The sequence below is a fragment of the Filicampus tigris genome, chromosome 4 (assembly GCF_054856515.1).
Source record: "Filicampus tigris isolate MCC_2025a chromosome 4, RoL_Ftig_1.0, whole genome shotgun sequence".
Lineage (NCBI taxonomy): Eukaryota > Metazoa > Chordata > Actinopteri > Syngnathiformes > Syngnathidae > Filicampus > Filicampus tigris.
The window spans coordinates 11,202,937-11,226,752 of NC_141220.1; the positions used below are offsets into that span (position 1 = coordinate 11,202,937).

General features: G+C 41.9%; 2 protein-coding genes across 3 annotated transcripts in view; one reads left to right on the forward strand and one right to left on the reverse strand.

The window, feature by feature from the left end:
• Positions 1–1,371: 1,371 nt before the first annotated feature.
• LOC147148480 (uncharacterized) lies at positions 1,372–20,240 on the reverse strand. Its single transcript, XM_086027100.1, has 2 exons — positions 19,319–20,240; positions 1,372–2,544 (listed from the first exon to the last, which is right to left on the reverse strand). The coding sequence occupies exons 1-2, from the start codon at positions 20,028–20,030 to the stop codon at positions 2,519–2,521; spliced, it is 738 nt and encodes a 245-aa protein (XP_085883226.1). The 5' UTR covers positions 20,031–20,240; the 3' UTR covers positions 1,372–2,518.
• The window catches only part of abtb3b (ankyrin repeat and BTB domain containing 3b), a 94,059-nt gene continuing 71,762 nt past the window's right edge, over positions 1,520–23,816 (forward strand). For both annotated transcript variants that reach the window (XM_086027097.1, XM_086027098.1), the window contains exon 1: positions 1,520–2,564. In XM_086027097.1, coding sequence (XP_085883223.1) covers positions 1,709–2,564 — 856 coding nt within the window. In that variant the 5' untranslated portion in view covers positions 1,520–1,708. The remainder of the gene's footprint in view (positions 2,565–23,816) is intronic.

Sequence of the window (23,816 nt, forward strand, 5' to 3'; positions counted from 1 at the left end):
GCATTCTGATAAATATTACGTTTGTGGAATAAGAGTTAAGTTAGCCATCTTTGGGGGGGGGCCATTTTGTCACTTCTGTCGACTGAAAATGACATCACAACTGCTCAGGTCTCAGGTAATGACCAATCACGGCTGACCTGTTTTTTGAAGCTGAGCCGTGATTGGTCATTACCTGAGCCCTGAGTAGTTGTGCTGTCATTTTCAGTCGACTGAAGTGACAAAAAGGCCGCCCCCTGAGAAGGCTAAAAAGGGATGGATTTTGCTGCTTAACTCATATTCCACAAACGCAATACTAATCAGAATGGCGTGTTTCAACTAGTGGGCGTGCAGGGGACATATTTTTGAAAAAATAATCCAAACTAAACTGGTAAGGTCCACACCAGCAGTGCTCAAAGTACGGTCCTCGAGAGCCCCTATCCTGCCTGTTTTAGATCTCTGCTTCTTCCAACACACCTGATTCAAATGATGAGGATCGTTATCAGGCTTCTCAGAGTTTGCTGATCATTTGAATCAGGTGTGTTGGAGGAGGGAGACATCGAAAACAGTCTGGATAGGGGCTCTCGAGGACCGGATTTGGGCACCTCTGGTTTACACTGCTGTACAACAAAGACCTAACTACTAGATTGAATTACCGCTCTGTGCATTTGGAGGGCACTGTTGCTCCAGAAAGAATTTTATCCCACTCGTGAAAGCGAATCTTGCTAAGACGCAATACTGCAATTTACCATATACGAGTCATTTATCATTAGTTTATATTATTTTCATTCAGGTCATTTTTTAAACGTGAAGTCATGTTTCTTCACTGAACTAAAATCATGCAAGTTGTAATTTAAAAATCAGTTGTAAAGTGTGTATTCCAAAAACAAAAACTCAAAATCATATATATGAATGAATATAACGAATTAATTGGATAAGAAGTATGCGCATTATGTATGCAAGTTATAGATATAAATATACAACGCGAGTCATAGAGTCTATATAAGTTACCCAACCAAGCTTACGAGTTAGAACCTGAAAGAAAGTACTCCGTGCTATAAATGACCTTGGAAATACTTCTGATCTTCTCAGTAGGTTACCTCCACATCCACACACAGGCACAATGATGCATTATGCCTGTAATATATTATTAATGGTCATGAATCATGTTACCGTCAGGCACGGCCAGAAAAAGTATATTGTAAAAGGCTTGATGCTTCTCTGCCCAAATTACAAAGTAGTGTTAAATGAAAATAAATGGAAATAATTTGAAGGCATTTATGCTAATTTATTTTAGACACATCGTAATTTGGCAATCGTTCATATTTCAGTGCATATGTGTAAATCTGCCTATATTCATTTGCGACTGAGCTGTGTATCAGAGAGAAAACAATGTTGTATAAAGCGCATTTTTATTAATAAACCTCAAGACGCACCCTGTTAGTGACTTTCTATTGAGATCTCCGGTTCATCCAATCGGAAATAGTTATTGCTTAACATCGCGTGTCGATTGGCTGTCAGCTTGGCGCCATGTCCCCGCCTCCCAACTGTCAGGCACTGCGCTGGTCAAACCGTTTGACGGCTGGTGCACCGAGCTCTTACTCTTTTAACTTTGTATTATATGACTGGACACACTTCAATCGTCCAGTAAATTTCATTTCCAGTGCATGGAGCGCGTGTATGTAGATTCGTCGATTTTCTCGACTTTTCCTTGTCGCTATGAAGCACAATTATGGCCAGGAGTAGCAAGTCAGCAGCAGCGAGGACCCTGGAGGATTTGACTCTCGACTCGGGTTATGGTGGAGCCGCCGACTCCTTCAGGTCTTCCAGTGCGTCGCTGTGCTGCTCGGAGGCACATGGGGGGAACTGCTGGCAACTAACGGACTCCATGCACAGTCGAAACAACAGCCTGGACACTGTCAACACGGTCCTGGTCGAAGACGCCGAGATCCTGGAGTGCAGCGGCCAGTGCGCTAAACTACCCGAGCTTGAGGATGTGCCGTGGAGCCTCGGGGAGGTGGCGAGAGTGCTTCAGAGGGACGAGGGAATGAGCGTGCCGAGCCCACCGCAGGACGTCCTGCTGCGGCTCTCTGTGCTGGCCAGCCGGGCCCTCGTCAGGATCGCAAAGGAGGCGCAGCGCTTGAGTTTGCGCTACGCCAAATGCACCAAATACGAGATCCAAAGTGCCATAAAGATGGTCCTGTCGTGGCTCGTCTCCACGAACTGCATCGGCGCTGCCCTCAGCGCCTTGTCCCTGTACAACATGAGCACGGAGGAGGACAAGTTCAGCCGCGGCAAGTCTGTGCGCTGCGGTCTCGTCTTTAACGTGGGGAAATTCTTCAGGTGGATGGTGGATAGCAGGCTCGCGGTCAGGATCCATGAGCACGCGGCCATCTATCTGGCGGCTTGCATGGAGAGCCTCTTCCGCGAGATACACGAGCGAGTGCTCCGCAGTGCGCTGCTGGAGCGGGACAACAGTATGCCCAAGTTGAGCGTGGAGAGCCTGGAGCAGGCCGTCGGCGGCGATGCTGAGCTGTGGGGGTCATTGCAGCACTGGCAACACCTCATCTGTGGGAAGAATGCGAGTGGTGAGTAGCGGCTGCTGGGGCGCTTATTCTAACCGCTCTTCAAATCAAACTCGTGCACATATGAGATTGCTTGATAAACCACGAGGGCACCTATGTGACTGTGAAACCCTAAAGGGATCATTGAGTTTAAGTGGATATGAACCATTGTTTGTGCTTGCAGATATGTAGTTGGTTTTTAATTATAGTATGTGACATTTTCAACCATGACGTCACACAACCTTTCACACAAGCTTTCTACAATGAAAAGAACCTTGGTTAAAGAACAAAATAATCGATACCACTATCTATTGCTCCGGGGTCGGGTGGCGGACTCGGCACCTTCAGTAGGGAAGCCCAGACTTCACTTTGCCCAGCCACTTCTTCCGACTCTTCCGCAAGGATCCCAAGGTGATCCCAGGCCAGCCGGGAGACATAAGCTCTGTCCGAATGTACACATTATTTCCTATATAGTGCGCCAGTAAGGGGTTATGACATTTTGTAGGCGTATCCAAATGTCCAGGAAACATTTTTCAGGGAGCAGTTTGGGCACTCAAAATGACCCACAATGCACTTGGAAAAATACTGAACATCAATGTTCACTCAGATGGTTAATGGACTACAATGCATTGCGAGTGGTGTAAAAAATGTGTCTCCTCCTACTCAGAAACCTGTCTTCGTCTTCTCAGCAATCGTCTCATTTTAATTCTTAAGACAATAAGTTGAATAATCGCAAATAAAAGGATAGACAAATTCAATAATAGGGGTGCCATTATGGTGAAAGAAGCCCGCCGATCTCCTGTGGCGCGAACTTCAAGCGATACGGTAACTGAACACCGTGAAAAATTTTCTTTCAAAATATATCAAACAAAGGATACGAAATTGTTTAAAATAATAGTTGCAATAAGACTTCTGTGAAAATTGTATTCAATCAGCACTTAATTCTCACAATAACATTAGGTTATTTTAATAATCCCTTCGTGAGAACAATACTTGTAAGAAGTGTAGTTTATTCGCTGCCATGGAGGCTGTGATTCATGACTTTGGAGCGAAAAAACAGAGGTGGGCATCGTCTATCCGTCACTAAGTTCCCGTCTGTATTTCCGGCTGACCCACGTGGTCCCAGTCTGTTCAACGTCGGCGACAGGCAATTGCCGTCGAGAACATAATTCACACGCCGGCGCCGCTCCAATTTGGAGCACGTCATGTGTACCGAAAGGTACACACCACTGTTTTATTTTTTCTTTATTTGGCTGTGTGTCAGGAGTGCAGCACTTGCGTGTGACGTGGTACCGGTAAATTCGTTCTTGATGCGGTTTGGCCGATTCAGACTGACTGTGCAGGTCTGAAATACAGATGAGAAGTCACAGACGGACTAAAACACTAACGAATGCCCACCTCTGGAAACCACAACGTGCTGTTTAGCCACAGCAGTAGTCAGCAAAGGCTCGTTACTAGCTTGCTGCTGCAGTGTCAGTAGCACGGAGCTTGCATCGACCTGCATCCCACCGATTAACTTAAAAATGTGTGATTCTCAGTTTTACTATTCTTTGTGGTTTTTTTTTTTTTCATATCTTTTTTTTGTGCAATCCCTTAAACTGTAACTATCCCAGTACTTTTTGTTTACTATCACAAAATGCTTGCTGTGAATAGATCCTAAAACCAAAGCTAGTACTGGCCTCAGACTTTTGCACAGAGTACCGTTGTAGTTTTTGTTCATCTTCAAAATCCTTAAATAGTGTAAAAGCCTCATTGTCTCACATATATTACTCTTGAAATTCTTGCAGATGTCATGCCCTACAGCTCGATGTGCGTTTTAAACTTCCTCAAATCAATGGTGGTACATGGCCGTGTGTACGTGCTTATTCTGATATTGACAATACCCCCTTTGTAGTGTCCACACCGGCTTTCTGGTTTCACTTTTTGTTCTTGTCCTTTCAAAGTAATTGTGTTCAGACTTTACTGCAGCGTAACTGGCAATACATCACACACCACTAAAACATGGTTGTTTGTTTGATGGATGCTGAAAAACTGCTGCTGTGGCTCTTCTTGCAACAGGTTTACATAATGAAAGACCCCGGGGGACCTACAGTTTGTGCTATCATCCATTATGCAGAGCAGTGTGAATAAAATTGTGTTTTTGAGTGAGGGAGATAAACAGAGGGTGAAAGAGAGAAAGTTTGAGAAGCTGACTGTATTGATGCATCACCAACGAACGCCTGAAGCTTAAAAACATTTGTGTATACCCTTGTTTGTTTAGCTTCTCTAAATTTGTTATACCAACTATGTTAACCATTTTGGTGGGAGAGTTGATTTTAGTACAGACAAGCAGGAGCCATGGAAATTTGCTTTCGTTTGCAGTTTTCTCACAATGTCGGCTATTCTGACTTCAACCTCCCACTGGAACACGTCCTTCAGTAAGTGACAGAATATGCTGCAGTGTGTCAAAGCGTGTCATACAGCTATGACAACCTGCATGTTTTGGCATGATGTTGGTGAAGAGGGAAGCAACTGTCACCAGATTTTCTTTTTGTCTCATTAGCGCAATCGCAGTATACGCAGTGTATTTTCGACGCATTACTTGATTGTCATCCCAAACTGAATATAAATGTCTAATGGAGCCTAACAATGGCTTCCAATTGTTGCCAATGGATTCTGGCTAAATGCTAATGTTGCAGCTAATTTTCTGCTATTACCCTTACAACTACTTCCAGATACATGATGTCACAAGCTCTCTCACAAACACTCTTACAATATAAGGTGGTCACATTTGTCCCCCTGGATTCTGGAAAATTAAGTAATTCCAAAGACTAAAGTGACGCACAATGTATCACTACACCAACATGATCTGCATTGCCCAATCAGACAGCAGATTTAGGAACTATTAGAGTGCAGTATATTTTGGCAACGGTATCCTTTGGCAAGGGATGCACTCCACTTTTTTTTTTCTTTTTTCTTTTTTTATTACAGCACACATAGTCCAGGAAGTCCAATCCAGGGCGACCATAAAACATCACACTGCACTCTATGATCCTATTGTTTAATGCCAATATTGAGTCACATTGTGCATTCAGTCCATTTGGCATACAGCAAGTCTCCAGCTGCATAAGAGGTGTGGCAAGTGTTTAGCAGTGTATTACTCTACATAGAGTTATGTAGTTATGAGGAAGAGGTTTGGAAAGCTGATGTAATGCATGTTGGAACACTGGCATGTTTTGTGGTTCTTTAACCGGTGATTAAACCTGACGTAATATCGTAGTCAGGGCTGTGAGCTTCCAACTGGCCACATCCTTACAAAGTGTACGTTATCCACGTTGAAAAGGATTTTATCGGCTGTATTTTGACATGAATGATGGAAATCTGATAATGTTGTCTGATAATAATAATGTTGTGTGGCACAGTCAAGTTGAGCAGTGGAATTTAGCAGGGGCGTTGCTAAGCATACAGCTCTACTGGGGGCACAGGCCCCTACTTTCGGGGTCTCCGACCACGGATCCGTGGGCCACTCGGTACTGGTACTGGGCCATACTGACGTATATTTTTTTAAACAACAAAAATTCTGTAGCAGAGAATATATGCTCTAAATGTACATTCGCCTCGGCGGGGATGTAACAAATGGTTGCTTGTCCACAAAATATCAGTTGGACCATGAATCAGTCCTCAATCCCCTTCCTTCCGCACACACACACACACACACACACACACACATACACGCCTACACAGTGACCCAAGCCCACTCCTGCACTCTTACTAAAACTGCTATTTGCTATGTAAGAATACTTATTATTAAATATTTCTTTAGTGTTTAGTGTTCAGCAATGAAGACTTTGAACACTACAACAAAAGCATAGCAAAGTTGTTTTTGTGACACGTTATCAGACCTCAAACTGCATTGTGCGCTCAGTCATCCGTACCCCAGGGAATGCTGCGTGCGTGGGTGCAGTGGCGTTACTAACTTGGATGGATCTCACCTTTTATTTGTACAAACTTCAGCTTGCTTTTAATATGTTTATGCAAGTGAACAACTGTGTTTGCCAATTAAAACACTGAGGTCTGTATGGATACGATGAATGGCCATTTGCAGTAACAATTCCAATTCTTCATGTTAAAGTTTTGTTTAATGTAATATTTAGCCTCTACCAGAAACATTCCAGGAGATATACATAATATCTTTTCAATCCCAAACACAAATTAGTACCTGTTTGGACAGACCAAGCAGACAGAAACATTTAGGTTGGTATTGATTTTAGCATTTGGCAGCGAATGCATTATTCTGCTAATAGGAGAATATCAGAACATAGGATCATTGTCACATCAAGACTTCTTGCAATATGGGTATTGGTTGGTTATAGAACTTAACTGTTCTGCATAGACAAATTTAAACAGATACTGTTTTGTCTCAGCTACGGATTTGCTGTTTAATGTGAACTAGTAACGTGCAGTCAACTTTGTGATAATCGAACGAAATGGCAGCACTATTTTTCTTATATATATAAAACACTTACCACCACTTCTTTGTTCTTCATCCTCTTGTATTTTTCTTCTTTTTGCATGCCCTGATTGAGAACTTTGCTTTATTTTGATGTGTTACAGACGTATTTTCAACAAGACTGCTATGTTAGGGGGCTTTCCGTGACCCAACTTGTCATTTCAGTGACTTGATAGAGTTGTGTTGTTGATATAGACCAGTGGTTGTCAACCTTTTTTTTTTCCAAAGATGTACCCCCTGTGAACTATTTTTTCCAGCCAAGTACCTCCAAAAGCATTTTTGGATGAAAAACATAATACGGTGCCCTCAGTGTCTGATTTCTTAAACGTTGAAACTCCATTTGTAGTGGTATCTCTAGAACTATTTGGAAATAAAAAGATATTACTAAGAAAAAAAGGAAGAAATACCGGTAACTTAAATTACAAAGATTTGCGCACATAGAATAATTATCAACATAAAATATTCTCCATTGGGCACAGATCTATTTTCAAAAAGAAATTAACTTACATTTATATAAAAGCAGAAACTGCAAAAAAAAAAGTCTTAAAATATCTATTTAATAATTAAAAAGAGAACTGAGAACATAACCAACTGTCAACAATGAACATTGCATTGTTGCACGGAAGTGTTTTGGTATTTAGTGACACATATTAGTGAGACACTTGGACTTGTGTGCTTCATTGAAGATCTTTGCCATTCTTGGTGCAGGGAAGTAACTTCTGTGATCAAGTTCTTTTTTTGCATTGATGATACTTTTTAAATGTATTTTAAAATGTCACGTACCGCTTGCAGTGCCTTCATGCCCATTTGCGAACCACTGATATAGAGCAATTTAAACTCTTAATCTGTTGGAGGTGGGGCCCACCTTCGACACAACGAGCCGGCGAGGGGCAAGGAAGCGTCCACCGCGAGCAGGTTGCAAATTAATGAATGTAGAGAAGGACTGCGGGTGGCTGCTGCAACATAGTAGCAACTGCGCAGCAATTTGATTGTATTTTATTCATTATTGTTTTTCTTTGCTTACAGCCAGTCACCTCTGCAATGAGTCATCATTTTTAAACCTGAAAATTCTTGTACATTCTGTAACTACAGTGACATTCTATCGCCATGACACAGTGTAATGTGCCAACTGACTATAAGTCACTTCCGTCGTACGGATTAGGCCAGTGATTATTTCCACTCTGTCTAACTTCAAGTGAAATGACTGCAGAACATTGTGAGATCCCCAAAATTTTGTTGAATGACGTGACGTGGTAAATAAAACATTCATCCATTTTATTTGCCCGGCAGGACTGCTAACGCTTCAATTTCGTATCAAGTTATATTCATAACTATGACTATACGCTGCAAGTGCATAAAGTCAACTATATTGTATGTAACCGGTAAACAATCGAATCTTAAAGTCTATTCCAAAAGTAACTGGAAACCAATGCAAAGAAGCAACGATTGGTGTGATAGGATCACATTTTTTTGGGCTCCAGTTAAAAGGCGTGCAGCAGAGTTTTAGGCTAACTGTAAGCGTGAAAGTGCTTTTTGAGAAATACCATAGTAAAGAGCATTAGAGTAGTCCAGACGAGATGAAATAAAAGCATGCGCAACCTGCTCAAAATGCTCAAAAGTTAAAAATGGTTTAACTTTAGAGAAAAGACGAAGTTGCAAAAAGCCCGACCTAACGTGACACCAATGTAAAGCAACTATTAGATGCATTGATTTTATGCGTTTTACTCACATCAATTGAGCTTTTTACTTGATGAAGAACCATATGTCTCTATCCAAAGACACAAGACGATGAATGTTAAGCCTTCGCTTCACCGTCAGGTTCTCTACCTCTTGTCTCAGCTGGCAAATTTCCTCTCAGAGAATTGTGTTTTCGTCTAGCACCAGGTTGACAACAGCTGCACCAGGACGCGCGGCTTAGTCGTGGTCCACGAGGACACTATTTTGGCCAGACGTGTCTGCGCTATCTTCTGTCTCTTCTTCAGGAAGTGATCTTGGTCTTTTTTCCCAAACACAAAATTTTGAAGGGGAGAGGCAGCACTTACTGTAGTCCATTCAAACAAGACGGGGAGAGCATGTCCACTAGGGCTGAAAATAGCATTTGCAATCTAATCACCAGAAATGGGCACTTACTATTTGGCCCCTCCGTCCTCAAACTGCAACCTGGGCACCCTTCCATCATCATCCCTCCATTCTTAAGCCTTAAAATAATCGTCCTCTGACCTGTCCGTCCTCATCCTTTTAAAGCGCTTCCGTACTTACGGTCTGTCCGCAGCCCCACCGCCCGGGACGAAAAAAAAAGCGTCCGTGCATGACATTATTTATAGCTCAGTAGCTGGCTAATTTCCTATTCACATCCACTTAGCGGCTGGGAGTATCGTGAGTGGATTGGATTGTTTACAACTGCTTAAGTGTCATTTTTTTTCAGTTTATATTGCCTTATTTTGCAATAAAAATAATTATTGCAATAAAAATAATTATTGCAAAATAACGCAGTGTTATTTTAGGAGGAGAACGAAAGATTTCCACTTCCGGGTCGTAGCTTTCAGTGTACGGCCGAGCTGGCATGAGCATGAACCGTGCGGATACTCCTTGCAAAGTTGTCAAGCACTCAAATATTAAGAGGATGAATTGGACATATGTTTCAAACCGAAAGACTGAGAAAAAGATGTTTAATGATGACTTGCTGTTAGGTTGAATTTAGATTAGATTCCGGTTCCGATTCCGGTTCTTTGATTCGATTCCAGTTCCTAACAATTCTCGGTTCCGATTCTTAACAAAAAAAAAAAAGTTATTTTGGGGCAAATCACATGAACTTCTCTGTTCTTCAATTTCATGAACTTTTTAACCAGTATTTCTTTTAATACATTTTTTGTATTATTCTTTTGTATTATTTTTCACAAGAGCTTTATTTTTGAGAAGTTCAAGACAATACAATAATGCAGCTGTAACTGAAAGCATGCTACTGAACACCAATTGATTGGCTAACCTTGTCTTGCTTGAGAATCTAATCTAATCCAAGCAGTCTATGTAACCATATGATGTACTTGTATGTATGTACAGTATTTATGTATATGCTGCTGCTGCATATGATATAAGCTAACTATTAGCTGGATATGTGCATTTGTTTGTTGAACTTGTTGGCTCAATTTTGCCTTTAGATGTACTTAGCCGATTCCGACTTTTGGGTCATAAGATTCATCGTGTCAGTTCTATGGCTAGGCGTCGGCCGAATGAGCCAGCCGGGCCGGGCCGGCGAAGGGCAACTGCTGCCACCGCGGTGTTCCAGCGGCCACCGCCGCTGTGGAGATCCGTGGGAAGGGCCGGCCGGGCACACGCCCAGAGTTGCCGCCGCCGCGGCCCGCGCTTGCCGGCTGGTACGAAGCGAGTGGAGGGGCTGACCGAGAGGACCACGGCAGCTTGAGTTGGGGCGAGCTTCTGTGCTATTGCGACGCAGCTTCAGCGGCATGAGCCCGTCCGGGGCTGCGTGCCGTGCGCGCATACCCTTTTTTTTTATTTTTTATTATTATTTTTTTTTTAATCGGTCGTACTTCATTTGTAGCTAACTAGGAATCGAAACTTAGCACCGACATTCTAAAAAAAACAGTTCCGGGTGAACCGGAATGATGGAACTGATTCCACTCGATGACTGGTTCTCAGTGCCAAACCCTACTTGGCGCCAAGTGGTACTGCCCGCTGGCGCTTGCTATGACGTTATAAATATTAATAAATTATATTATTATAATTAATAATAAATTATTTATCCGTCTGTATGATGAATTGAGTGAGTGATTTAAGAAGTGCAGTCCATGAGTATATATCACGTTTCATGAAATGAAGTGACGTGTAGGAAGTGGTAGAGCCACTGGATTATTGTTTTTTCGGTCTATATAAGAAGTTGAGTGTTTAAGAAGTGATAGATAGAAGTAGATTATCTTCCATAATTGTTCAGCCCTAATGGTTACCTTTTTAATGTTATGTACATTTCTCTTCGGATGGTAATCTCCTCACCCTCATTAATATTTTATTCATTTGTAACAATGGTTGTGGAGGCACCTGAAGGCCAAAAGTTGCTGCGTTGTCTGTCATTTGTAGAAGGCTAAATTATTGGGTCTCATTGAAATGGATGTTAATGACCAATCATAGCTCAGTTTAAAAAAACAGGTGAGCCGTGACTGGTCGTTATCTGAGCCCAGAGGGTCTGTGATGTCATTTTCACTCGACAGAAGTGACAAAATGGCCACCCCCTAAAATGGCTAAAAACAGGTGGATTTTGCTGCTTAATCATATTTTATATCAATCATATTGCCTTATTTCAACTAGTGAGCCTGCATAGAACATATTCTTATGTAATATGTTTGGGTTGACTACCACTTTAACAGTACTGTATGTACAATTCTACATTTAGGATTTTAACCATCTAATGGTGAAAGAAGAGGGCAGTCTGTTTTCCAGAGTGTATCATAAAAATAGGAAGTCAGTCATATATAAGAATAGAAGAGCAATTCCCTGTAATTATTGGTGCAACATTACCTCATGCTGCATATTGGCGTGGAGGGATTCATTTACAGACGTTGTTGATGTACTATTGCTGCTTTGTTAAATGTAGTGCTTTGTTACAGCTGAAGCTGTTGTGAAATGAGCTATAAAGTTGTATTGTATCGTATATTGTAAGTGATCCCTTTTATGTAACGCATGTAATTCTTAATTCCTATGTACTGAACAAGTCTCAACAAAACCATCGTCACCCAATGCTGTCATGTCTGTTCTAACCGGCTGCATCACTTCTGCAATGGCTCGTCTAGCATATGGTGAGCCTCCTACACACTCTTTCTCTCTCTCTCTTACACATGCATGCACCCCCCCCCCCCACACACACACACACATGCATGCACACGCAGGCACGCAAACACACTTGCATCAAGATGTCAGGGGCTCCTCTCTCAATGTCTGACTCAGGTGCAAGTGGGTGTTGGGTTTCCCTTCTATGGTGGCGGTAACCCGTCAGAACAGGAAGCCACTCTATATTCTGAAATATGTCTTACGGTCCTTGCAAGGCTAAGGCCCACAATGACTCTTTGGTTTTTGGTCAAGTCAGATGCAATGTTTTGTCAAGCATGATATCCAGGCCTCACAAATAAGCACGACCTAAAGATTTTTTTTTTTTAATGGGTAGCTTTGTTTTGGCAGCGTTGATGGGATTTTTATGTCTGGGAAGACTTGCTTTGACTTAAACAGCTCATGAAAAATATCACATTATGCTTTAAAACAATATTATGTGACCTGTCTTGTATTTTCAGACTTGCTTTCTATGTTGGCAATATTTTCTTGGCCATTCAGACAGGGAGATAAAAAAAATATAGACAATTTGACCTCTGATCCTCACTACTGCTACAGATTAATTGGATCAGTGGTGGCTGGTTGAGTTTTCTCCGGGGGGTGCTACACAGTGTATTTATATATGGTGGTGCGAAAATAGACGATTACATAGACACATAGGAAAAAATGGGTTTCCGATTATGCTTAGATCGACCATTTCTTTATTTCCCGTTTATCGCCTACAAAATGGGCGTCCGTCAAAGGTGGATAGGTGGACTGGCGTCCGTCATAGGCGGTATGCCCAGTGTGTATGTGTATATATATATATACACATATATATATATATATGTGTGTGTGTGTGTGGGGGGGGGGGGGGGTCAACCAGGGTCTGATGCAGCATTTCACACCAATGCTACTTTCACACCAATTCCGTTGGGAGCGTTTCTGGCTGCGTGTTTGTATTGGGAGACTTACTGCTGTACCGAACCCGTACCGAACCGTGATCCCATACCGAGGTACGTAACGAGCCCTGACTTTTGTGAACCGTTACACCCCTAATATATATATATATATATATATATATATATATATATATATATATATATATATATATATATATAGTATATATATAGTATATATAATTGCTGTATCTTTAATGTTTTGCTTTGAGCTGTTTTATTAGTCTGCCGTGAGCTTTTAAAGTGAAGGTCTCACTTCACTCATTTTCAGGTCTTTTGTTCATTATTCAGTAGTGTGTGTTGCTCTGCGAGCTTGGTGCCTGGTGCACACATGTGGTGGGGAGGGAAGACTGACAGGAATTAACACGACATGCAATAGTACCACTCTGTACCAGGGAGACCAGTACTCATTAATCCTGGGTGCGATACAGTATAATACACTATAACTCGGAGGAGTGTGGGGGCTTACACAGCCCTGGGGTCTTATTGCTAATTAGCAATTGCGAGCAGCAACAGACATGAAGACGCACATAGACAGAGGCGAGGTCCGAGGATGCATACTTTCTGAGTCAGACATTCTGTAACTCAGGAGTTACTGTATTTGGGAATTATTTTGATTGTGGGATTGGGATGTACAAATGGAAAACTAATGTTACTTGGGTTCGGGTACTGAGCAAAGAATTTTCATAGCCTATATTTTTGCATCCTATGTTTCTATTTAGTTTCTCTTTCTGTCATGTGTTTATTGTATTGTATTGTATTGTTTAAAATTAGATCACCATTAGATTTAACCATGGTGGAGACTAATCTTCCTTGGGTACCTCACAGAAATTAGACAAATGAAACAATATTCTTTACAAAATAAAAATAAAAATGAGTGAAATCCTTCATCTAAAAATTCAAAAATAAACAAATATGAATAAATATAAATTGGGCCTGCAACTTAATATCTATCTATCTATCTATCTATCTATCTATCTATCCATCTATCCATCTATCCATCTATCCATCTATCCATCTATCCATCTATCCATCTATCCATCCATCCATCCATCCAAATCCAAATATAAATATAAATATAAATATAAATATAAATATAAATATGAATATAAATATATATATATATATATATATATATATATATATATATATATATATATATATATATATATATATATAAATATAAATATATATATAATTTTGAAAATGACATCACAACTGCTCACAACAACCAATCACGGCTCATTCAGAAAACAGGTCAGGAATGATTTGTGAAAACTCTCCAAAACTTTTGTTTTGACTGTGGTGTTTTCGTTCACATAGTCATGCAAATCTTCCCCTCTCCTCTATTTAGGTGAAGTGATGTTCACTTCAAAAGTAGCTTCCATTCACCAAAACATAGACACCATGGACCTTTGTGTCTCCAGCATGTTGCTAGCAGTCAATTTTGGAGAGAGGAAAGATGTGGAGATATCTTTGAATTCAAGGATGGATAAAGGATAAAGAAAATAACAACATGCAAGGTTTGAAATTCGAATATGAGAGAGACAACATCTATAAGTTTCGTTTCATCTGTCTGACGCATTTAAGATAGCTCTGTGAACCTAAGATAGCTAGGTTAGCTCAGCAGTTTAGCTCACCAATCGCTGGTCACATATTTCATGTCTGCATTTCATTTAGTAGCCAATAAAGCGATAGATTAGTCTCAACGGATACTGTAATCTTGAAACTATACCATTTAAAACAGCAGTCGTTGTCAAGCATAGACATCGATACATAGAGTCTAACCTAGAGCACGATTTTGGTAAATAGAGTCTGTGCAGAATACTTTTCTGGTTGTCAGCTTATCCACCATATTCGATGTGGCAGAGCCCCCCCCCCCCCCCCCCAAATTAATGCACGTCAACTTCACTCAACTTCCAAAAGCGACAACCTACGAAGTGCACAAAGTTAATGGCTTTCATTCACCCATTTACACACACTAATTAGCAGAGATGGGCACTTTACCCTATTTTGCTGGACCGTCCTCTGTCTGCGACCTGGGTACCCTTCTGTCCTCATTCCTCTGCACTTATTCATAAAAATAATCATCCTGTGATCCCATCCGTCCTTGTACTTTTAAAGCACTTCCGTCCTTACATTCCGTCAGTAATCGACCGCCCACCCCGTCCCCCACCGCCCACCACCCCCCGCCCAGATAAGCATCCGTGCACTCAAAGTTTATTTACTATTAAAACAGCCCAATGTTTTGGTGTTTTTGTACAAAAGAACCATTTTTGTTTTTGGGGGGGTTACTCATTTGACTCTACTTTGGGATTAAATTAATAACTAAAATGTTGGTCGGTCCCTTTCTGACCCAATTTGGGTTATTTTTGACCCAGCTGTTTTTACAGTGTCAGTATGCCATTTCTGTAGTATTGAAATCACAGTTGTGTTGTGTTCTATTCATTTATTCATAGTTCTCTGACCTGTGAACATGCTATAGCCTTATAGTTTCCGATTTGATACATTCATGCATGAGTATAACAATAGAATTGATCTGCAGGATTATAGTTTTTCTGGGGTAGGATTGTATCACAAAAACTTCATCCACCATGATGTGTATTGATGTAGCTTCTCTGTAGTTTTTCTGAATGTTCTCATTTTTATGCATGACCTTTTACACTGATATGAAATGCACGCCATAATAGCCTTGGTAATGTCAACACAGTAAGGGCGTACTCATTGCTTTAAAATCACTGCACAGTTTTTTGGGTATCCTGGGGCCTCATTTATCAATCAATCAATCACATTTTATTTATATAGCACTTTTCATACATAAAAATGCAACTCAAAGTGCTTTAAAACATTCAAAGCAAAACATAGAATTATCTTCAATCAAAAGAAAAGATAAATTATTTAAAAGTTGTTGAAAGCCAAACTAAAAAGGTGTGTCTTGAGCTTCCTCTTAAAAATATCAACAGTCTCTGCAGACCTGACATCCTCTGGCAGGCTATTCCAAAGGTGAGGACCAAAATGGCTGAATGCAGCCTCGCCATGCATTTTGGTCCTCACCCTTGGAATAAATAAAAGGCCGGCGCCAGAGGACCTCAGGATCCGCGAGGGCTGGTATGATAAAAGCAAATCAGATAAATAAGATGGCCCAAGACCATTAACACATTTATAAACTAATAAAAGTACTTTAAAATCGATCCTGAAACACACAGGGAGCCAATGCAGCAATTTCAAAACTGGCGTAATGTGCTCCCGCCCTCTGGTTCTCGTCAGCACCCGAGCGGCTGAATTCTGCAGTAGTTGCAGTGGTGAAATGCTCTTTTTCGGGAGGCCAGAGAGCAGGGCATTACAGTAATCTAAACGACAGGAAATAAAGGCATGCATCAGCACTTCCGTGTTAGCCTGAGAGAGAAACGGGCGGACTCTGGCGATATTCTTAAGGTGATAAAAACCAATCTTGGTTACATTTTTAATATGAGGAATAAAACTGAGCTCAGAGTCAAAAATGACGCCAAGGTTCTTCACACAGTGTGAGGGATTAAAAATGTGTAGTTTTGGTAAAAGCTTCTCTCTCTGACCTTCGGGACCGATAACTAAGACCTCAGTCTTGTCCTCATTGAGCTGTAGGAAATTATCTGCCATCCATGACTTGATATCTAAAATGCAATTTAAAAGGGTATCAATGGGTCCTGTGTCATCAGGAGACACGGCAATATACAGCTGCGTGTCATCAGCATAGCTGTGAAAGCTGATGCCGTGTCCCCTGATGACATCCCCGAGGGGAAGCATATAAAGATTAAAAAGTAAGGGGCCTAAAATCGAACCTTGAGGAACCCCACATTTAATTTCATGAGTTTTAGAGGAACAAGTATCCATACTTACAAAGAAATATCGGTCTGTGAGATAGGAATAAAACCAGTCAAAAACAGTACCAGAGATGCCCACTAGATTTTTAAGTCTATTTAATAAAATTTGGTGATCTACTGTATCAAAAGCAGCGCTTAGATCCAGTAGCACCAAGACTGTGAGTTTTCTCACGTCTGCAGTGCACCTAATATCATTTAAGATCCTTAAAAGAGCAGTCTCCGTACTGTGGTTCATCCTAAAACCAGATTGATATTTCTCCAAAATATTATTTGTATTTAAAAAATGATTCAACTGGATGAAAACCAGTTTTTCTAAAATCTTACTTAAAAACGGTAAGTTGGATACGGGTCTGTAGTTATTAAAAACGCTCGGGTCAGAACCGCTCTTCTTCAGAAGGGGCTTCACCACCGCCGTTTTAAAGGCAGCTGGGAAGACGCCTGTCTGAAGAGAGCAATTGACTATATTTAAAATTTGTTCTTCAAAAAATCCATAAAATGTCTTAAAAAGAAATGTGGGAATTGGATCCAAAAGGCAGGTTGTTGGGTTTACCTGGGAGAAAACTCGAACAAGTGTCCTTGCATCAACCAGGGCAAAACTTTCCAGTGTTTCCTCATGTAAATATGATTGTCCGGGTTTATTAAAACTTGTGTTTTGACGGGCTAAAAGACTGGATCTTATGTCATCGATTTTACTTCTGAAGTGGTCTGCAAAGTCCTCACAGAGAGCATCTGTTGGTCTCTGTGGGGACTTATTAAAATCAGAACTAGTTAAAAGTTCAAAGGTGGAGAAGAGAACCCTGGGGTTGTTTTTATTGACTGTAATGAGGTTTGAGAAATAGGAAGATCTTGCCAGTTTTACTGTTTTATTGTAAGATTTCAGTTGTTCGCATAAAATTTCATAGTGTACTGTAAGTTTACTTTTTCTCCACCTCCTCTCTGCACTCCTGCATTTTCTCTTTGATATTTTGATAGCATTGTTTCTCCACGGGGGTACAGTCTTTGTTTTTGTTGTTTTAATTAAAAGTGGAGCTACTGAATCTAATGATGATTTAAGATGTAGGTTAAAATTGTCAACAATAAGATCACAGGGTGCAGGTAAAATGTCAGCAGGAGTGTTTTTTAAGATCTCGATAAAATTTGCTGCCACCTCAGAAGATAGGTAGCGTTTCTTCACTGTTCTGACCGGGACTGCTAGATGGTTAAAACTGGCGATGTTAAAATAGACACAGTAGTGGTCTGACACTGCCAAGTCAACAACAGAGGACACACCAGCAGACAAGCCATAGGTTATAACCAAATCCAGGGTGTGTCCTCTGTTGTGAGTTGGCTGCAAGACGTGCTGTTTAAAATCCAAGCAGTTTAAAAGGTTTGAAAAATCTCTGGATAGTGGGTCCGAGATGTTGTCCATGTGTATATTAAAATCGCCAGTTATTAATATTCTGTTATAACTGGAATATAAAATGGATAAGAATTCTGAAAATTCTGTAATAAAAGAAGTGGAATGATGGGGAGGTCTATAGACGGTAATGCAGAGAATAGGGGGACTGCTAAAAACAAAGGCATGGTGTTCAAACGATAAATAGCTGCTAAAAATGATCTCCTTTGATAAAAGAGTATTAATAAAAATTGATGCAGTCCCGCCTCCTCTTTTGCCATCCCTTGTAGAAAATAAAAAGTTAAAATTCGGTGGGCAAGCCTCGTTGAGAGCAACTGGAGCATCTGTACCAAGCCATGTCTCAGACAAAAGTATACCATGTAAATTATTGTCTAAAATCAGGTCGTTTATGATAAAAGTTTTGTTTAAAAGGGAGCGCACGTTCAGCACGGCCAGATTAATTATTGTGCTGGACGTGCGCTCATGGTGGTACGAATGAGCAGTATTAACATATACTAGATTACCACTGTTAAAACCACGTTGTTTGTGTGTGCAAGGGAAGCGTCTGCCGGTGATGGTTTCAATGGGAAAATTGTCCGATAGTGGTAATGATAATGAGGGCCTGCAGGGGGAGCTAGTGAGGGTGGTGGTACTGTGAGCAGCTGGTATTGGCCTGTAGGTGATGGTAGTGACATTGTCATTGCAGCGTTTATGAGTAGAAGAAGAAATATGATTGGTAAACAAGAGTCAGCTGGGAGTGGAATTGGTTACGACATGGTGGATGTTAGCGGCTAAAATCTTGCTACCAAGAGAGTTCGGATGAACACCATCCGGCTGGTAAAAAGACGGGCGATTCCAGAATAGGTTAAAGTTGTCAATAAAAGCAAAGTCAAGGTGGCCACAAGTGCGTAGGAGCCACGTGTTCAAGCTTAAAAGGCGGCTGAAGCGCTCGGCTCCGCGAGACAATGCCGGCAAAATGCCACTCACCCAGACCGAGAGATCGCAGGTTCTTAACAAGGCAAAGAGGGCGTGAAAGTCTCTCTTCGTCTGCTCAGACTGTCGGCGTATTGTCTCGTTTGTCCCAACGTGAACGATGAGCCGGGTAATGGATGATGGCAGAGAGTCAAGAACACCCGGCAGGATGTTAACTATGTCCATGACTTTCGCTCCGGGAAAACAGCGGGTGACGCAGCCGGGATAGTGAGTACGTCTAATGGTGCTGTCGCCAATTATAACGGTGGTCGGTGGGTGACGTGAGGAGGGAACGCCAAGGGACTCACCACCGGCGGAAGATTCACGACCCCACTGTCCAGGATGGCTCCGCCGAGGCCGAGTGAAGACGGTGGATGACACCGATGAGTGTCGCCGATGATGCTGGTGATGACGACCACCCTTGTACCGGGACACCGCGTCCCGGAGCAGCCCGACGCGTGAGTGGACGGCCGTGTCACCGGCGGACCCGCCCAACATGGGGTTCCCGGCCGAGGTCGTCGCCGTGGGTGGCGGGGAATCCGAGGGAGCCCCTGGGAGCACAGCCCCAGCGTCGGACGCAGCAGTCGGTGTCTCCGACTGCTGTAGTGCAGTGATGGGAACAGGAGACTCACTCGCCAGGGCGGCGAACCGATTCCCCAGGACCAGTTGGGGGCGGTGGGGTTGCTCCCCGGCCCTCCGGCCGCGGGACACCACCTTGACCCAGGTGTCACTCTGCAACGGTGTCGAGCAGGATGGCCCCGGGCAGGCAATTGGATCCCACTTCGCCGTGTCCGAGAGGCCAGCCGCCTCAGCCGTCATTGTCGCCGACAGGATTTCACGAGCGCGCCTTCTCATGACCACCGCGGAGAGTTCGGGGAAACGGGTCGCGAAGCAAGAGATGACCGATTCCTTCTCATGGAGCTCCTCTGAGAGACGACGAATATCCCTTCTTAGGTCAGAGATTGTCTTATTTGCCTTCTCCAGCAGGCCATTGTGTTCGTCGCTGTCGTCTGAAGGCATTTTAATACACTAGCTCCAAGCTAGCCCCAAGCTAGCCCGTTTCCGTCTCACGCTAGTTGTATGCTAGTCCGCGAGATCAAGCGACCCAGAGATTAACAAAAATTTAAATAAATAAAAAATAAGATAAAAATAGTCTCCAAAAATTAAAAAGAGTAATAACGCAACGCGCAGGTGAGGTAGATTCGAAGGCGAAAGTGCAGAAGTGCAATCGATACCATCCACGTCCAAACTCTGACGTGGCAGGAGAAACGCAAACGGAAGTGACGTCGTAATGACAAGGGAATGGATGTTGATTATCAAAGAGTGCGTAGAACAGGTTCTAAATTAATTCATACAACTGAAATTTAGAGTGTAAATCCCACCTGTTCTAAACTGCCAAGCTTGAACATCTTGCCTCGTTTGCATTGAGAAACGCCTCTTATTGAACATATGTAATATCAGCAATCCCTTTAAGAAATCCAAACGCAAGGCCAAGAGGGTAGAGAGGACATCCAAGATTGACATTGAGGTACTTGTCTGAGAAGTGGAAACAAATGAATACTGTATGGAACAATTAATGCCCCCCCAAAAAATAGTTTGACAAGATGTCATTAGCGCCCAAAAAAACAAAACAAAAAAACAGCCCCCTAAGAAATGTGTCACAGCCCAAAGATGACAATTATTTATGATTAACTGGTGGAGGACGAGCAAGTATGGACAATTTGGACCCCGAATTGCAAACTGGGTACATGTGACATCACTACTGTATAGACGCAGCCAGCCCACCTCAGCTTCTTCCATGTAGATCGCATATTATTTGTGCATTGATTGAACAGCATTTATTGTTTTATGGTGCTCTATTGTTCCAACTATGTTTGGGAAGCCCTTAATTTCAGCTTGTTGGTGATGTCGGTATGGCCGTTCTTTCAGTTGTTTCACTGTTCTACCACAAGGTTTCATGTGTACGCATGGGCGGAGCTGTGCGTAAAATTACGCACGTCCTCACACACAAATCCAAATGGACAAATCGCATACTTTGTGTGGGAATGTTCGTACGCATGCTTTACAGACATGTCTGTGTCTACGCATGCTTGATATGTCCGTCCTCGTCCTTTTAAAGTCCTTACATTCCGTCAGTCACCCCACCCCCACCGTAAAAAAACCCAAAAAAAAAACATCTGTGCACTCATAAACATTATTTAAAGCTCATTAGCTGTCTAATTTCCTATGCACACCAATTTACTGGCTGGGAGTATCGTGAGGGGATTGAATTGTTTACAACTGTATAACCAAGATAGCATTTAGCTGCCATCCCCACCACGGTGGTTACTAGGCCGCACTCCGCTAGGGACATGACGAGCATATTTAAGATTGCTTTATTACACAATACCTTTGCCTTTTATTGACAAACTTTTGCGTTATAACGCAGTACGTTTTCAGTTTTTATTGCATTATTTCTCAATTAATTAATTTTTGCAAAATAACACAAGGTTATTTTAGGAGGAAACGAAAGACTTCCACGTCTGTGTCGTTTAAGTGTACATTGGCGCTGGCAGAGATTTTTACAGCCTGAAGATGTCCCACACAAGGACATACTTTGCATGCAAAGGGATACGGGATATGTACTAATTTTAACAGTTACTTAAAACAAAATTGCTTTGCACCTTTTTCATAAATCCAATACATACCATATCCCGGATTACACACACAAGGCACGCAGGGCATGTTTCTCTCAGTTGTCTGTGAGTGAAAGTCCTGTGGCGTAATCCATGATATTACATGTATTGATCCACTAGAGGGCAGAGTATGCCTGTACAATGTTACGGCAGGGAACCCACATGAAAAGTATTGTGCAGGTAGTTAATTAAGGCGGCTCCGCGGTATCGCAGAAGAGAACAGTGGTCTTGGTTTGAACCCAACACAACATGTAAGTCGCTACTTTACCCGGTTAGGGATGAATAGAGGGACGACCGAAAACCTACTTCCGTCCGTCCACAAAATGGGCTTCCGTCCAGGACAGAGGGACAAACCGTTCTGTCCCTGGGACAGAATGCCAATCTCTGCTGGTTACTGTCAATAGGAAAAACCCAATGTATTTAGCCATAGTTGCTTTATTTGGAATTTTAGAAGATGCTTAAATTCATCAGGATATGAACTAAATATTTAGTAGATGTTTCAAGTTTTGGTAGGAGTACTTTATTCAAGCCTACCTTGTGTCAGAGCATCTTCCTTATTTATGACTTGTTATTGGCTAAGTAGGCTACAAATATATAACAAGCATTCATGATTAAATGTTTATTTTCTCTGCAGCGCATCCTAGAGAGAATGACACACCACATGACTACTCCGCTGTATGATGGTACTTTAATTAGAACTTCCATTACAATATTAATGTACTTTGTATTACGTTTCGTTGTATTGATGAAATTGTACAAAAACACAAGTCAGATTTTTGTTGTCGTTTTTATTTGGAGGTTTCGAAAAAGCATGTGTGCCTTAGGCTCTGAAGCACAACTTCGTTGACAGAAATTTTGAAATTTAATATTGATTCCACTTATTTTTACAGCATTGGAAAGTTGCCGACCCCTTGGGTAACCTTAGATTTGATGTTAAATGAAACAATGTTTAGAAGTTGATTTCAAATATGACTGACTTGAAGTAATTATTGGACTGTTTCACTAAGCTGTTAGGGTGCCAATGTATAGGAATTCATGACTGCAGGGATATGCACTTCTTTTATTTAATTCTTTTCAATACCAATGAGGTTTTCCTCGACACATGACTAAGTACACAATTCAGCTGGAGGCTATAAATACAGAGCGGATTTAGTGCAGAAATAAACAACCTCTTCTTTTGGCATACCAGTCCGCCTATTGAATAATTATAGGACCAGACTTTCACTGGAAGACATCATTATCCTTGAAAATAAAGACATCAGTTTGCACCCTTGTAGTCTCTATTGTCATCGTTGAATCTTGTGCTGCTTGGTGGTTTGGAATTAGGCCAAAATAAAATGTTCCTCCATAAAATCTAACATAAGTTCCAGTATGAAAATTATCCTAACACTTTATCACCACCCTTCATTGTTCACTGAACTACTTAAATTTCTTTCATTCCTCTAATATCATTCAGCCGCCATTCTGATGTCTGTACTTCTTATATCCTCTATGCCAGATGATGCGATAACTGGTGATGGCAACAACAGTAAGACTTTTATTTCAATTTTAAAGCAACACTAGGGAACTTCCATTTTTCGTTCATTATGGTGGCGCCATATGGACAAGAGCGGTAGTGTTTTTCCCGAAGTCAACTACATTTCCCATGAGCGCCAACAGAGTATGTCGTGAAATCCTGAGCTCTCGATGTTGAAAATGAAATGTTTAACATTGGTTTTGTACCATTCGAAAAAATGGCTGGACTAAGCATGGCCGGAAGTGGATTTTAGTCCGGCCCACTAATCGGCCCTCATGCGTTTGACGTGGTCGCGAGGCGGCCAAATTTCATCTCAGCCTACTCAGTGAAAGGCTTCTTTTCAGGCTGTAGTTTTCAGCCAATGGATAAAGCAAGGTCCGGCGGTGGTCGACTGCTTAGCACGTCCGCCTCACAGGTCCGAGGTCGTGGGTTCGATCACGGCTGCGGCCTCCCTGTGTGGAGTTTGCATGTTCTCCCCGTGCCTGCGTGGGATTTCTCCGGGTACTCCGATTTTCCTCCCACATTCCAAAAACATGCATGGTAAGTTGATTGGACTCTCTAAATTGCCCCTAGGTGTGATTGTGAGTGCGGATGTTTGTCTCTGTGTGCCCTGCG

What these genes read in the sequence shown, in the direction of transcription:
- LOC147148480 (XM_086027100.1), bottom strand. Translation starts at nt 20,030, where the DNA reads ATGCCTTCAGACGACAGCGACGAACACAATGGCCTGCTGGAGAAGGCA. An exon ending in TCGTGAATCTTCCGCCGGTG is followed by an intron (nt 2,545 to 19,318) that starts GTGAGTCCCTTG and finishes TTCTTCCCACAG; the next exon opens with ATGAGGTGTTGCCAGTGCTG.